This window comes from Solenopsis invicta, chromosome 16, assembly GCF_016802725.1.
Source record: "Solenopsis invicta isolate M01_SB chromosome 16, UNIL_Sinv_3.0, whole genome shotgun sequence".
NCBI classification, from domain to species: domain Eukaryota; kingdom Metazoa; phylum Arthropoda; class Insecta; order Hymenoptera; family Formicidae; genus Solenopsis; species Solenopsis invicta.
Genome location: NC_052679.1, coordinates 17335725 through 17352162, shown reverse-complemented (window position 1 = coordinate 17352162; position 16438 = coordinate 17335725). Strand labels below are relative to the sequence as shown.

The following is a 16438-nucleotide window of genomic DNA, read 5'->3' as shown; positions in this document are numbered from 1 at the left end:
GGACTTTTATTCGAGATAACAATGTGCTAATATAAAAATTGCAGTTGCTTTTTTATTCAAAACAAAGGATAAAATAAGAATGCTAAAAATCGTTTTTCTCAACGTGTCCACAATGTGTCCATCATTTCATTGCTTTCGTTAGTGATAATACATGAATGAAAAAGTTTTGTACGTGAAAATAAGAGAAATACTTGCCGATATCGAACAGAAAGTAAAAACATTATGGAAAATTTGGAATGAATAAATTTTAATATTTTTATCTGCTCCGCGTCGTTAAAAATATGGAATATAAATGCTTCGTAAATGTAGCAAACAAAAAAAAATACGATCCTTCAGATACTAAATCAAATAAAGCGAGGGTTCTCGGGAAGTATATGTATACATATAGGCACGGTTCTCTCGGAATTCTTCCGAAAGACAAACACATTCGGCAGCCGCATTTACTGCGAATGTATCTCACTCAAAGAAAGATGTATACTAATTAAAATATTATTTTTGTGTCAGAGTAAAAATATATTTTTTGCAAACTTTCTCTGAGAATGCAGTAAAAAAACAAGAAAGCCAAGCGGCTAGAAGTTTTCTCATTTTTCTCTCCTTTATTCAGCGTGATTGCCATTTTCACTCGTGTCCCTCGTTCCCCAAGTTTGTCAAATGCACAAAGTATATAAACGTCTGCCATCGCTCCTTTTTCGTACCCCGTACGTGTGCATTTTCATTCGGTACACGTACTTTCAAACGAGAAATCGCATCAGCGACGCGACGTTTACACGTGTCCGCGTTTACTATACGATACGCAATGAATGCAATCCGGGATTTCTTCAATAACCATACGTAGCTCGGTTGCTCGGTGATGAGATGGAATACATATAACAAAATGGATGTAATTCTAACATTTTGCCATTCTCGTTTTCGTGGCATTCTCGTTTTTTTACGCGCGCAAGGTAGAAAAACGAAAGTTGCGACCATATCCTGTACTGCAAAAAGCGACTGTTAATTAAAGAAATGTTTTCGCGTTATCTCAATTCTGCCGTCAGGAACCATTGACGTCATGCTCATATAAACCGGAATTTAATCAGAACATTTAATTGCTTGTACGAACTTTGCGATATTATGGTCAACTTTGTATACAGTTCCTATAAAATTATCTTCAGATGTATTTAATGAGATTTACTGTATAATCGGCACGTATAAGAGAATCCTTAGAATTTTCGGATTAACGCGAGCGAGATCTGGTTTACTTGGGATTTAACGCGGAAGATGAAAAAGTATCGGTGTATCGCGCAATATTTAATCGCGTCTCCTCATGGCTGACAGAGCTACCGACTTAATTAATTGAATTGCGTGTCACATTTGGAACACACCCAAGAGTATTTAACGTTCGACAGTTTGCGCTCAAAGCGCGGCGTTTATCACAAATAGGAACTTCAAATTACTTAATCATACTTAATTTATGAAACACACACATTCGGATCAATTACTTCGCAAAATAAACCTAACTTGCTAGTAACCTTCACGGCGCCGTTGTATGTAAAATTACATAGTAGAATTAGTAAAATATGAGAAAATATTGAGGGTATCGTTCTCATTCACGATTCATCGTAATTAAGAAAACTATTTCTCATGCAAGATATAAATAATGTGCATACAAATATCCCTAAAAATCGAATTCCAAACTAAATTAATGCGATTCTTAACAATCTGGAAAACATTTTTAAATCGAATAAATTAGTCAAATTTTTTTTAAACTTGTTTGACCTTTGTTGCATAAAGTGATGTATATAATAATATGATAATTTATTACTTTCTGATTACTATGTAATTATGTAAGCTAAAACAAAATTGCTATATTTAGTATTCATTGTTGGTGTTTTCCCTCAAAAATCAAACGTTCTGCTTCCATTATTAATTTTAAATAACACAATTTGAAAATTTTAATTTTAAGTTTTTCTTGGTTGACGGATAAAGAAGTAAATTATTCAACAACTTCTCTCGGCACATTGTCTATCCAGTATGTCTTTTATGTCTTACTATGCATGTTATGATAGAATTTTCATATTTATAAGCATATAATAATAAAAGTATATTATGTGTAACATGATTAAATAAAATTGTATCCTCACGGGTAGCGCACTTTGTCTTTTACATTATCATGTAGCTATTTATATTATTCAGAACTTCATTACATTGGTATTAGATGACATTTATTTTTTACAAAAGTATCACACCATTAAAAAGTCAGGCGTTAATCAGAATGTGATAATGTGTTAATATTAGAACCGCGGAAGGTGTTAACTTGACGATTATCTATTCGTGTTTTTTGAAGGTTATTTTAATACTGTTGTATTATTAGAATTCTTTACATTATTCATATGTTCGCATACGTTAAAAATATTTTATACCGTATATAATAAAAAAAAACTATTAAAAAATTGAATAATTAATTGAATCAAAATAGTTTCGATTTTAGTGTTAATCGATGCTAGCGTTCGCCGATTCATATTTGCATTCGCTCTCATATATTTAACATATACTGCGTGCAGAGCCTGGCGTTTAATATCAGTTTTGAATTATGCAATCTCATTTTATTTATGAAAGTCACGAACTGTTTCATCCGCTAGGCGAGATCAAACTATCCTAAAGCCTCGTTTTTTATGATGAGGTGGGGTCACATAAAATTCGCATAACGAATGACTTCGGCATATCCGCATCGGAAAGATTCCCGCGCTTCATTGCCACGGCGACGCCGCCCGGCGGAAAAGAGATATTTCGGAGCGGAGTAAAGACCATCAGCCGTGTGTGTTGTGTGTACACGAATATATTTGCTTCCGTCGCCAATATGAACTAACGATCGAAAAAGCAAAAAGTGAAAAAATGCGAGAACTTATTACCAGCTGTTCTTCAATCAGTTTGCGCGAAAGGAACGTTAGCATGATTCTTTATGACTCACATCACGCTCAATCGTCTCGTTCGTTTTCGCGTTGACGATTAATGTTCCTCAAAAGAAAAAAAAAAAAAAACGGAACGATTTGTACCGAACTTCGCGCTGTCGCGATGCTCGCTGTACGACGATCAAGGACGGTAACACGTGAAAGCAGCTAACAGTGCGACGGTCAAAGTCGATGTCGCGTTATGACAACTTTTTTTTTTTTTGCAAAACGCACCAAAAAATCTTGGATTAAATTGCAATAATTTTAATAATGACGGATCGCGCGAACTCGTATTTTCTAGTCTTATTATTTAGTAACGTTTTTACCTAGGGATTAAAACTTTAGTGAGGTTTTCACCTAGGGATTAAAACTTTGTATTCTTCATGAAATTTTAATTATAAGGATTTAAGACACACAAACCAAAAGTAAAACTCTCTAATTTATAATTTTAATTTCGGATATAGAAATCGCTATAGCTATTTAAAACGAATAGTGTGGATTCGGTGTCCATTATTTTATCCGTCATAATACATTGGTTATAATTCAAACCTTCAATTATCACGTACACAGAAAGAGGGCAAAATCGAATTTTTTAATAACATCAGATGTATCTTTTCCACGAAATTCGAAATCGCATGGTGAAAAATTCAGCATTGTATTAGATTTAACATGAAGTTTTCTTTGCATTTCACGAAGTTTGCCAACCGTAAACGTGAGTAGACCAGTCAATTCGTACAAAGATCATGTTCCGATCCTTTCCTATATAGGAAAGGAGTGTCTGGAACACCCAGTGGGACAATGTCACGTGCTTTCCGGTCGAGAGAGCCGGCAGAGAGACAGCTGCACGCACGAACGAACAATTTCGAACTCGAGATGTCTCGGCCCTCTTTACCGTAGATAGAGAAAAAAAAAGCCTTGCCGATGTTCTTTTTAACGGCGAACGACACGCGCGTCCTGGACCGTATCGTCGACGACGCGGTCGTGATATATCGGTAGGAAACGCGACAGGACCGTTCTCCAGCAGCTCCTTCACTGATAGATCAACTTTCTCACTGTATTCCAACTGTATTCGCAAGTGAACTCAATTAGCTCCACCGTCTCACGGATCATTCGATTGCATCACGGAACACGTGTCGCACGCGTGTGGCATCTCTTGAAAACAGCCAGTCACGAGGATGAGCCGGTGTTCGCGATCGAGATCGATCGGCGAGCGATCGGGCTGATCGTGATCCCCCATCCCTCGTCACTCATATTTCGAGGTGCTTCATTGTTTTTTTTTTTTTTTTGCACGGATGATTTTAGATTTCGCGGTCCCCGGTCCACCGATCTCTCCGATTTCCCCGGTTTACGCTCATCCGGAGCAAGCTCGGAACGCGCGATTGAAACTGAGAGCGAACCGAAGGAAAGCACGGTACTCCGGATCGCCCACCGAAGTCGACGATCGCTCCTCCTCCTCTGCGTTCTCATCTCCCCTCACTCTCTGCCGCACTCTTCCTGCCTCCGGCTCTCTCTCCCTTCCTCCCTTCGGTCTCTCCGCCGCCCTCTCGCGCTACTCTTCTCTCCTTATCCATCTCCCAATCTGTCTATCGGTCTATCTTTGCCGCCGGTCCTCCCTCTTTATCACCCCCACATCGCGCGCCCAGCTCGCTCTAGGCGAGCACGAGCACGCCGCCACTCCGAGATCGTGTAGGTGGACATTGCTGTGCGCTTCCACGAAGGAAGCACAACGAGGAGGATGTGGAACGCATGCGTCGATCCTTTCGCGTACCCTCTCTGTACACCACACCTTTCATTCCGCATCGAATCGCCACGGGGCACGAAGGCAGTGTTTAAAGGACCTCAAATTAAAAGTGATTTCTGCGACTTTGACTTTTCTTTCTTTTTCTTTCGAAAAGCAGCATGCGCCTGCAATTATGTGAAGCATCTTGTAGAAAGAGATTCGCGAAGAGGTATCTCAGAGAACAGACGTTCCTTGATAAATTTAGGGCTGTCTTTCTGAACGGAAGCCTCGTGCTAAGCGTTATACGAAATTTGCGGAGATTTTACTATCAGAAACTCACGCATATCACGGCGATTCTTTACATGACAAATAAAAAGATCTGTGCGAGTGTTTAAACTCCGGGAGTGTAAATAGATTCGAACACAACTTTATTGGGTGGTTAATTTCTGTTTAACTTTAAGCTTAACGGAAATTGCTTGTTGTAAAACCTTGAGAAGTTTTGAAATTAAAAATAGATAAGTCAGACAATGAATAAATACGCTCGTTAAATATTTTTATTAAGAAAAGAGAAAAAGGAAATCAATTCCAAATTTATGATGTAAACTGTGAAGTATTTTTAAGAGGCGTAGCAGAGAATATTTTACTATAAATTCTTTTAGATTTCAACACGCGACTAGTAGGCCTGTATTAGTCATAATGGTTCTTGGTGCCGAATAATAATTTCTTTTTTTTTTTTATTTTTAGGTTTTAGAATTTTCAACTCAAACTGAGCGCCGCATATTCGTCGGACTTCAAACACAATCATGAAGCCGGAATAGTTGTATTAATGATATAAGAAGCATATATAATAAAAAAAACTGTAAATTATTTTATTGCGAAGAAACAACATCTCAGCCAGGATTCGACGAATGTGGTGCTCAGTTTGAGTTGAATGTAGTAAAAATTTAAAAAATTATTATTCTGCACCAAGAACCACTATGACTGACACTGACCTTCTAATCTCGTGTTTTAATGTCGTCAGTCCGATATAACGAACTACTCTTTTAGATTTTATTATATCTGTCTTATGTAAAATTAATACAGTGTGTTATGCTACAAATTTATTCTTGTGTTAAAAATGTCATGATTATTAAAAAGAAGGCATGCAAATTTTATCTTATAAATATAAATTTAGTTTCTTAATAAGACAAAATTTTAATAAGACAAATAAATTTGTCTTATTAAATGGAAATATCTCGAAAAAAATATAATAGAACATCTTTCTATCGCATTCTTTTATCGATAATGCACTATTGCACTCGTGCCTGCAAATATTAGAGAAATAGATTTCACAGTATCTAAAATCACAAACGTGAGAGGAAATTATGAGTAGAAATTATCGATAAATCGGAGATTGCAATCATTAACTATCTGTCCCCCTTTTCTAAATATGTATGAATCCATTCCTCATTACTAATTTATTTTAGAACATATATACATATGTAACATTATCGAAAAAATAAGAGAATGTAGGAGCATAATAAAAATACATAATAAAAATGCTATTAAATACAAAAATATAGCATATAAAAAAATATAGCAACATGCTTGTATCATACATTTTAAAAACATACGTATAAATTTTTTATTCTAAATTATTTTTGATTCTAGACTCTTTCGTCATCATCGTTTCGAGCACATATTCTTGCCATTTATCATAAATCCTCTGTCAAGGTCAATTTTTAGATTTTTCAAAATGAAAGGACTATCGATCGTGTCATTTATGCAAGAGTTGCCCCGTGATTCTTTTATCATTTAAAAATAAATCTCTGAAAGCATAAGTGAGAGAGAGAGAGAGAGAGAGAGAGAGAGAGAAAAAGGAGAGAAACTTTCAGGATATCACAATTTTAGAACACATTTGAATAACATTAAATCAATACAGCAATATCAAGAACTATTTATTCAAAGATACAGATTTAAATAAAAAAAAAAAATACATTTTTTATGCAAACAAATTTTTTAATATATGTAAAATTTAATTTAATATTTAGTTTGAATTATCTTGCTCATGAATATACAATTAGGTATTCACGATTTGGATTTATATTTGCATGCATTTTATTTTATCTTCTTAATTTAAAACCAAACTGTAAAAATGCATTTACAAAAAATGTAAATAAAAAAAATATAAAAAAGGAATATCGAAAAAGAATATGATGAACATCCAAATAAATTTTTATTAAAAAAAAAGTGGTTTCCATATCAATCGAAAAAATCGTGAATAATGGAAAATAATCTGTACTCCGAATAAAAATGATACAGACACACACACATACGCGCGCGCGCGCGCGCGCGTTATATTTGACAGTTATTAAAAGTTTGTCTTGAGATTTAATACTATTTATTTTGGTTTTCTTTCAAGTTGAAAACTTTAATTGTATTCTTTTGATAATGTTTTTATTATAAGAGATGTCGCTTTCGACGATGGTTGCTGCCGAGCATTAATGTCATTCAACCTTGTTGCATGTACCGTAAAAAAAATGCAATATTTATGTAATATCCGGAAAAGTGTCGTAAGTGCCCATTTGCATATTTTCTCAGTGCACATGTGTCACCACGATATGTGCATTAAGAGCATATGCAAATAAGCACTTATGACCAATGCGTTTTATGCATAACATGTCGACAACATAACATCGACAAATGTCTCTCTGTTCTGCATTTGGTGGATGACATGCGAATGACACAAATGTAAAGTTCTTCAATTTTCATGCGTTTATATACTCTTCTCTCTTATACAACTTTTCTCGCGATTCAATAGGACGTTAAAAATAATTACAGATAACAAAATTACATTATAACTTGTTCAATGAGCACGTTTCTCGCGTAACGTAAAAAGCGAACGGAACTGTTTTTTTAGCGAAAAGGTTGCATGAATTTTATAAAATGTAATAATTTTAGATGTAAAAGATTTTATGAATATGCGTAATTACCGCGTGCACGTGATGTGTGTACTTCTGATTACATGTTATTATATTTAACGCTCAGATCTAAAAAAAAATTATGTTTCGCTTTGCAAAGCCGTATAAGTCATTATCAACATTAATAAGTCAATCGCTTGTATTTTCCAATAATTGAGTGAAAAGCCAATAACGAGCAAAAGGAAGACGAAACATTTTAAATTAAAATTTATTTCAGTTTAATTATTAAATAAACTGAAGGTTTCGACTCATTTAGTCTTCTTCAGCAGCATTAATAACTTATAACGTTATGAATAAATAAAGCAGGAAGCGTACAGTCAAATAAATATGAATATAATATTATAATGTTATATCTATCTATTTATATTTATTTGAATGTACGAGTCTCCCGATTTATTTATTTATAATGTTATAAGTTATTAATACTGTTGAGAGGAAGACTAAGTAAGTCGAAACGTTTAGTTTATTTAATAATTAAACAAAAATAAGTTTTAATTAAAAACGTATACCTTCTTTTTGCTTGTCATCGGTCTTTATTGCCAACAATTTTTACCGACATAAGATTGTTTTCACGAACCTGACGAGTTCTATGCGGTAAAGCGATACTTTCGACAGTTGATAAAACGCTTCGGTACTCGAAATATATCGATTAATATTCACCAACGCTGCTAACTTCTATCGTATTTTTCTCTCTTCATTTTATTTACAGAATGCCTTAGTAAAATATATTATATCCATCACGTTGCAACGTATGTGAAAGTATTTATTATTTCAGCTATTCTTATAGCTCAGCTTAATAATTTATTTTTACATTATTTTATTATGTAATGGTGTCACATACTTATTTGATGTTGACGCACGATAGATATTATCTTCGAATATATAAAGGGATAATCTCCCGGGTGAAAATCCTTGTAACACTTTAAATAGATAACGATAATCTCGTAAGTTCATTAAGGAAATGTTTAAATATAGACGTAGTGACGTATAAAGCCGTGTGAGAAGATATCAATAATAGAAATGTCCAAGCATGATAAGTTATGCGATAACGTGCAAAATGAGATATGATAAGGTATGATTCGCCTAATGATTAAAAAGAGTTAAACAAAAAATTACGCAAATACTTATCCGTTAAAGATATTATAAACGAGCAATAATTTAACTGAGACTTATTAATAGATTATATTTTCCGCATCTGGTAATTGGATTTCCTTATCAATGGAAGTTGGCATCGATAAAATTCTTATAATGTAATGACGTTATTCAGTAGTGTAATTATAGAAAAATATAATTAATGTTATTTATAATCTGTTTACTTATTACGTATTTTATTTACTATATAATCTTTTTACCAGGCTGTTTGTCACAATATAATAATTATTAATTACTATTTAATAATTATTAAGAGTTGTATTTTAATATTAATTGTATTTTAATATTGAATTATACATACACCTTTTTTCCCCTTCAAACAAAATCTTTTTATAGCATCATGATATTCAGTATTAAGAGAAGAAACAATTACATCCTCGAAATGAGAAAACTACGATGAAACCCCTTGAAATGATTAATGTGCGAAATGTATCATCTTTCTTTCATATTATTCAAAATGTATTGATCATTGCCAATTTTATAGCAACCACTAAAGCATTTCCGTTAATATTACAAAATAATTCATTTGAGAATACACAATATACTGTATTTTTATCAAATTATTCATTACTAATTGTCAATTAATATGCAATAAAAACTGCAAATATAATATGCAGTACACATTTAGAAAGTCTCGAGATTAAAAGCAATTTCTTTTTGTCGCCAATATAAAGTCGCAGATAAGATCCGTATATATTTTAGGTTTATCTGATCAAAGTATGTTGACGGTAAATTGACTGTTGAACCAATTATAATTTTATAATTATCAATTTTTTAATTATCAAATAATGTCTGTATATCAAACTTTATGCGATTGGATGCAACCATATGCAACCATATGTTTTTTTTTGGAAAAATCCATGGAAATGATATTTTTATCACAGTTTTGTCATTTCAAGACAATTTATATTTAAATACTTGTTTACAACACTTGGAGCATCGTTGTCTACCGTTCAATCAATTAAAGCCCGGCGATAAATATGGATAAACACGAAACGATGATTAATATCTCTTTAATCTAAATTCGATAGTATGGTATTTCATACGAGGAAGAATTACAGTAGAACATAATTATCATTAAACGTATGATATGTATCGGTAATTAACTCTTTAGATATATTAACGAAATCATTTCGAAAAGTTCTTTTTTTATTACAGTCTTATTCATAAGCTTATTGTTGTTGACAACAAATTCATTTGTTTGCTAATTGATTGTATAACGTCAAGTCTCGCGAAAAACAAAACAAGCAATTTTTCTGCTTTTTTCTTCTATTTGATCAGTGGAAAAATTCACATTTTTCATAAAATTTATTTTAATTTTTTATTTGCAATTTTATACGCTTTTTTTTGCTGTATAAAGAAATTTTATATAGAATTTATTTCCTTTATGTTATTTCTCTTAAAATATTTGTACACGCAGGCGTACAACTCGATTGGATAAATATTTATTTTGAATTTATTTGGAGCACTTTTAAATCTTAACGAGACATCCTTCTAATATAATTTTAAGTCTCTTAACTAAATGCTCTAATAACTAATTAAAAGGAAAATTACTCACCGCCGTACGAATTGCTAACGTGATCCTTTAAGACCTCTGGATAATCACTGGTAATCGTAGTTTCAATGTCGTAAGTGCCGTAAGTAATGTTATGTTCCTTCTTGATGAATTCAACCATTGATTTCATCATAAGCTGACATGTATGTCTACCACCGACTTGACTTTGCCCATTCGTCTCATAAATCAAATGCACCTTACGCCACTCGTAGCTAATTCATGAAAAAACCAAAAGTACAGTAAAAGGAAATTTTATTACCCGTTACTTCATCATCCTTTACTTTTCTATCCCCACTTATCATTTATCAAATAATCGTTTCAAACAATCATTATTCATATTATAATTGTCGATAATCTCTCTCGCGGAAACGCACCGCGATAAAAGTGTTATTCATTAATGTAATCGATAAGTCGTTGTATGTACGTAAACTTTGAACGTACCGATCCATTATGGCCACAAAAAATTTGGCGATGTCTCTGAAGGCTAAATTTCCGATTCTTGTGGTCATAAAATATTCGTCCTTACATTCGATCTTTTTCTCGGTAAAGTCAAAAGTAAAGCCTCCCGTGGTAATTAATGGTGCTCCAAGAAATTTTACCAATCTGCCGACGACCGCTGAAAAAAAAAAACTCTTCGTTAATGTCACGGTAATGAATCAACGTGGAAATATAAAAAAAGAATATATGTCATACGTTTATACGGAAAAAAAAATTTGTTTTAATATTAAAAACAAAAAACTATAAAACGTGAAACACAGTAATATATTTAGACTTAAAAAACGTACGAAAAGTAAAAAAAAATTGTAAGAAAAAAATATTTAACATAAAATACACTCTAAAATTTGCTGTTGTATTGTAACTGCAATCAAATTATTTTAATGCAGAAATCTTTATGCGCAAAATTATGGAAATTTTAATGTAATATATTACAACAAATCTTATATAACGAAACAGCATTCTCAGTTAATTGCAGTAATTTATGTGTTGGATTAAAGCATAAGCGATCAAGAACAAGGATTTAGAATCATTTATTTACAGAATCATTAATTTTCTGTGGCAATTATATTTTAAATGGAATTCCGCAAAAATCAATAAAAGGATTTTAAATGACGTACCGACACAATAATCGCACGCCGGCCCTAGAAACAAGTGCGCACACTGGGTGTAGCTGTCGATCGCGCCGATTTGCGCGTACGTAGCGTCGCAACGATCGTCCTTCGGCAGGAACTTTAGTTTCAGCCAGTACGGTAGCAGATCCCGCGATCTCGCTTCGTACTCCGCTAATTCTGTAAAAGAGAAAAATATGCTCTCTTGCACAATTTGAAGCTGAATTTGCGATGGTATACGTGTGCGAAGCTTGAGTTTGTTCAATTCCGCGGTGGTTGATTTCAGCTTGTTTGAGAAGATGTCCCGAGTAACTCTTACCGAGAACCGGGAGAACTTTAGATAGAGAAATGTCGTATCTCGGATCCGCCGGTAGGAGAACGGCAACCCTCAGCTCGCAAGAATCAAGGCCGTCGCGGCTCGCGTTGGTGCACAACGCCTCGCAGTCGTGGTGCAATTGCACCTCGGCATCGCGGCACGTAACTTTACCCTCTGTCCGATACATCAGCCATAAGATCGTCAGGATGACGATCCTGCGAGAACCCATGAGTGGACCCAAAGGAGCGAACCTCGGATCAGATCGCATCCTCCGTCGCGCCGAATTGGAAATCACGAAACATTGTCGTCCCGGCGTCACTGACGATCACGATCAACCGATAAACATCTTTTATCATTGCTCCCCACCATGTGCAGAATCCTGATTCATAAGATCACTATTTCGCCGTCTTTGCAGCCGCACTCCCGGTCTTTGCGATTCATTTACGCGACACGTTTTCGTTGCACTCTCGAGTTCCTTTCGGTTTGTCCGACTGTATCGGCCGCTATTTCACTTACCGCTTCCTTCCGGTTCACCGGGGAGTATCGCTTCACCAAGCGAATTATCTTTTAATGATTTACGCGAATTACATCGTGCCACTGTGTTACTTTGTCACGATTGGCTTTATTACAATGGAACTACGAACAATGCAGATAAGAGTAAGTGAGCTTAATGAAAAGAATCTGTTTTTAAAACGCTTATCTTTCTCATCCTTGAAATCGGGAATAAAAATAAAAACTTTAAATTGAACTTGAGTAAAAGGAGAGACTTCTCGAATTTTTAATTTCAAAAATTAAATCTTCACCAAACGGGCGTCCGATTCAACGGGCTTCCGATTTACTTACTTTTTGCAGATCTCGTAAATAGCGTATTTGTGTAACGTGACTTTGCCGTTATCTGTTATTTTGAGAGACGCAGAAGATCATTGAAGATTATAATCGAGCTATCGAGTAATTATAATCGAGCCGCAGCGTTTATCGAAGACGTAACGTATTAGTTTTATAAAACTATTTAGATTCCATATCGCGGATATATTTTTAAAGCGGGTATCGTACGCGACATCCGCCGAGCACTTCAGGAATTCTATCAGCACGATCCTACGTACAATACGCGAGCGTCGAGGAAAATATTTACGTGCGAGCTACTGTGCGAGCATTATGTCGAATTTAACTCATCCACGTTTCTTTGTCCTCCCTCGAGCTTCGTCGAGCACAATCCGTACGCGAATGCTCGACCACGATCAGCGTTTGAAATTAAGAACACAATTAGGAGTAGCGGCTGACTAATGAAAAAAGTTGCTCGCGCGAAATCGGCATTTGTCGATTCCGATTTCGGAAGTGTCCGAACGCGCGAGAGATAGGATCAGACAGAGAGCGGGAGAGAGAGACAGGCATCGCGATTAATTCACATCAGGATCGCCGGAAATACACTGACACCTCGACTGATCACGCGCCCGCCTTGTCCCGCTGACAAGAGCGAGCACTTACACACGCGCGCACGCCTTTTATCATGGATATCTCACGTCAATTGATAGTAGTTATCGAAAACTCCGATATGCACACTCACACTTGACTGCCCCCACCCACTCGAGTCCTTCAGGGGGTTGCCGTTTCATTTCATCTCGAGGGATCGAGTTTCCACGAGGGTTTCTTCTCTCGGCCACGTCGAGCGGTGATCTCACTCGGGGGATGGTTTCCAGTGGTTGGTCTTGTCATTGCTCTCTCTCTCTATCATTTTCCCGCTGGAGGTTTCTTCTTCCTCCATTGGACATTTCTGTATTTTCTCGTTTGTCCCCCTCCCCCCTCCCGTCCCGAATTAAATTTGTCATTCAATTTGATAACTGTCTGTCTACATTATTGTTTGAAATGATAAGATTGTCTGTTTATATTTGCGGTTTAATATTTTATGCAAAAATTGGTGTTTTTTTTTCTAAACATATATAGTAAAAAGTAAAATGTGTTTTTTTCTGCATTTCTTTACAGCTATTATTATAAAGAATGAAAAACAAATTAGTTCAATTATTTTTCAGCATAAATAAAATCATTGATACAACGAGAGAGAAATAAGAAATATTTATTCGGAAATCACTTATTTCCTTATGCAACAAATTTTTTTCTAGTATTTTAATATTTTGCAATAAACTTGAAATTATTATTAATTTAACAAGTTTAGTGCATAGAAAATGCCGAATCATCGTCGTATTAAAAAAAATTCAAAAGACGTTTATAAATCGCCTCCTTTTATTACAAAAATAACACGAGTTCTTTATTTAAATTTAAATTTTTTTTTAATTAAAAATGAAATAAACATTGAATAAGGACTCGTGTTATTTTGGTTATAAACGATTTATAAACGTTTTTTAAATTGTTTTTTTTTACGTACGATGATAATTCGGCATTTTCTATTCACTACACTTGCTAAATTAATAATTTTAAATTTATTGTGAAATATTGCAACAAACTTACAATTATTAGCAATTAATTTAGCAAGTGTAGCAAATATATTAACGGTAAAGCCATTAATATATTATATTTACAGTTTTTTCGCGTTGGCAGGAATCATAGAGATGCTTGTAAATGTCAAAATTATTAAAATAATTAGCAATTTAATTTAAAACTTATTTTTATCACTTAATTCAGTGCTGCTTAATCAACTATATTTTTTATCGCTTAATTTAAAATAAATTCTTGTTTAAATCAATTTATATTTAATTCTTCACACATGTGAACGTCGAAACATTAGATACAGTTTTAAATGACAATGCCTTCATACAATTGCAAATGCATGGATCGATTACACCGATTGGTCGCGTTCAGCAAACTCAACATGTTGAGTTATTCTTCTACATCATCCAATCAGATCTTTAGATTTAGAAGAATGCACCAATAACAGCGAGAGCTTACTCAACCGTTGAGTCTGCATTCTATGCGGTACAGTGTCGGTTTTTGGAACTAATCAAACCATGCTCGACTTCTCCATCTCATCTCAGTATAATCACAGTTCACTGAACGCTATGTGGAATGCTTTTAGGAACGTGTTGTCGATGGTCGAATTGCTTTAATTGTCAAGATACACACGTGCGTTGAAAAGACACCTCGAGTAAAATGAAAATTAAAAGAGTCAGAAAGTTAAAACGCAAGAAGAAGTACAATCCGAACGTAAATCGAAAGAGGATGCGAAACAAGTTACGGAAACTACCGAATATCCCATGGTAAATTTTTTAACCAAAAACCACGTCTAACCTGCGCCCGCAGGCCATTCTACAGTAACGTAAACGTAATTGTTAGTAAAGTCTTGCGAGGCGCAGATACACGTCCATTTCCATCAACATAAATTAACTTTAATCTCGGTTCTTTCTATTCTTAGAATTAAAAAAAGATAAAAAGGAAGTTAAACCAAGATTACAGTTTATTTACATTGACAGAAATAAACGTACAACTGCAGTCTTACGACCACTTACGATTACGTTTACGCTATTGTTGAACGGCTCCAATGTGCCGCGTGTAAAAGTTTGTAAAGCGTACCGTTAATCGTTATCTGCTGGTTCTATTATGTCTGACTTTTAGTGAACAGATAAAGAAGGAATGGGCGAACGCGAAATCTACTCGTGTCAATTTGAAAAATATGGGTTTAGCGTACGACGCGAACGAGGCGTTGCAAATTCCTAATGTCAAACAAGAGATGGTGAAGGAGGCCAAAAGGAAAGTTGCGGGAAACGAGGATCGCGAGTCGGATCACGAGAACGAAGGGATGACCGCGACGAAGGGTCACGTGGCGGAGAAGTTGGAAGCAGAGGCGAAAGCTCCTAGAGAACGACGTTTTAGATTACCAAACGGACAAGCGCAGTTTCTCACTTATTTAATACAGAAATATGGTGAAGATTACAAGGTGAGACTTTCTGCCTATAAAGTCGACGTTTATTCCCAAGTAGCAGCTGATTATCTGCGTGTTCTCTGTACAGGCGATGTCGAGAGATAAGAAAAATCACGATCAATTAACCTGGAAGCAAATACGAGCCAAGGTGAAAATGTTTCAGGGAATTCCGGAACAGTATAACAAATTTATTAGAAATAGCGGTAGGCAATTAGACTGTAGTTCCTAATATAATATAAATAAACAAGAATTTTATTTATATTTTCACAGTGAAATTAATGTATAAGTTAAATTAAGCAAACATATACTACAGTTCATGCCAATTTGATAAAAATATCAAAAATAATGAATTATATCGTGATAAAAGTTATAGGCATATTTTGTTATGTGTAACAAAATGTATTGGCAAATGAAAAAATAATTTCAAATATAAGAAAGAAAATCAAAAGGTACAGGCAAAATATATTTAACAGTTTTAATGAAAGCAACTGTGAGCAATTGAACATATTACTTTTCTACATAGTCTGCTCCAGTTATCACGTAATTTAAAAATTGCCTTTGGTTTTTGATTCTCTTGTATATTTGTAATTATGTCACTATATATAAGTATATACTGATGCATTTCGTGTAGTAGAATATGTATTTGAAAATGGATGCGTCACAAAAATGGATACTATGACAAATACATGTTTTGCTGTACTTCGATGTGCACTGTTTGTGCCAATAAAATTTTATTTTAGACTGACGATTTAGTAATATAAATTGCATAAATCTAAAAATTCACGCATTCACAAGTGCATCATGATCGAAATAAAAGATTCTTTAGTTTCA

At 34.5% G+C, this 16438-nt stretch overlaps 2 protein-coding genes across 5 annotated transcripts in view; one reads left to right on the top strand and one right to left on the bottom strand.

Moving 5' to 3' along the window:
• The window catches only part of LOC105203079 (atrial natriuretic peptide receptor 1), a 99345-nt gene extending 86095 nt beyond the window's left edge, over window positions 1-13250 (bottom strand). The window contains exons 1-5 of one of the 4 annotated variants that reach the window (XM_039459071.1): window positions 12580-13250; window positions 11740-12372; window positions 11430-11600; window positions 10756-10930; window positions 10318-10526 (exon numbers count right to left, since the gene is read on the bottom strand). In XM_039459071.1, coding sequence (XP_039315005.1) covers window positions 10318-10526; window positions 10756-10930; window positions 11430-11600; window positions 11740-12004 — 820 coding nt within the window. In that variant the 5' untranslated portion in view covers window positions 12005-12372; window positions 12580-13250. Of the gene's footprint in view, window positions 1-3476; window positions 4447-10317; window positions 10527-10755; window positions 10931-11429; window positions 11601-11739; window positions 12373-12579 lie in introns of those variants that run through there. The other 3 variants (XM_026133680.2, XM_026133681.2, XM_026133682.2) reach the window with 3 other exon arrangements.
• A 1461-nt stretch (window positions 13251-14711) lies between these two features.
• LOC105203076 (nucleolar protein 16) lies at window positions 14712-16204 on the top strand. The gene is made up of 3 exons (XM_011171831.3): window positions 14712-14945; window positions 15301-15622; window positions 15696-16204. Exons 1-3 carry the CDS (start codon window positions 14839-14841, stop codon window positions 15834-15836), a joined length of 570 nt encoding a protein of 189 aa, XP_011170133.1. The 5' UTR covers window positions 14712-14838; the 3' UTR covers window positions 15837-16204.
• The last annotated feature ends 234 nt before the right edge of the window (window positions 16205-16438 follow it).

Excerpts from the sequence above, each read along its gene's own strand:
- LOC105203076 (XM_011171831.3), top strand. The coding sequence starts at position 14,839 with ATGAAAATTAAAAGAGTCAGAAAGTTAAAACGCAAGAAGAAGTACAAT. Across the intron at positions 14,946-15,300 it reads AAACTACCGAATATCCCATG|TGAACAGATAAAGAAGGAAT; the intron begins GTAAATTTTTTA and ends TCTGACTTTTAG. Across the intron at positions 15,623-15,695 it reads AATATGGTGAAGATTACAAG|GCGATGTCGAGAGATAAGAA; the intron begins GTGAGACTTTCT and ends TTCTCTGTACAG.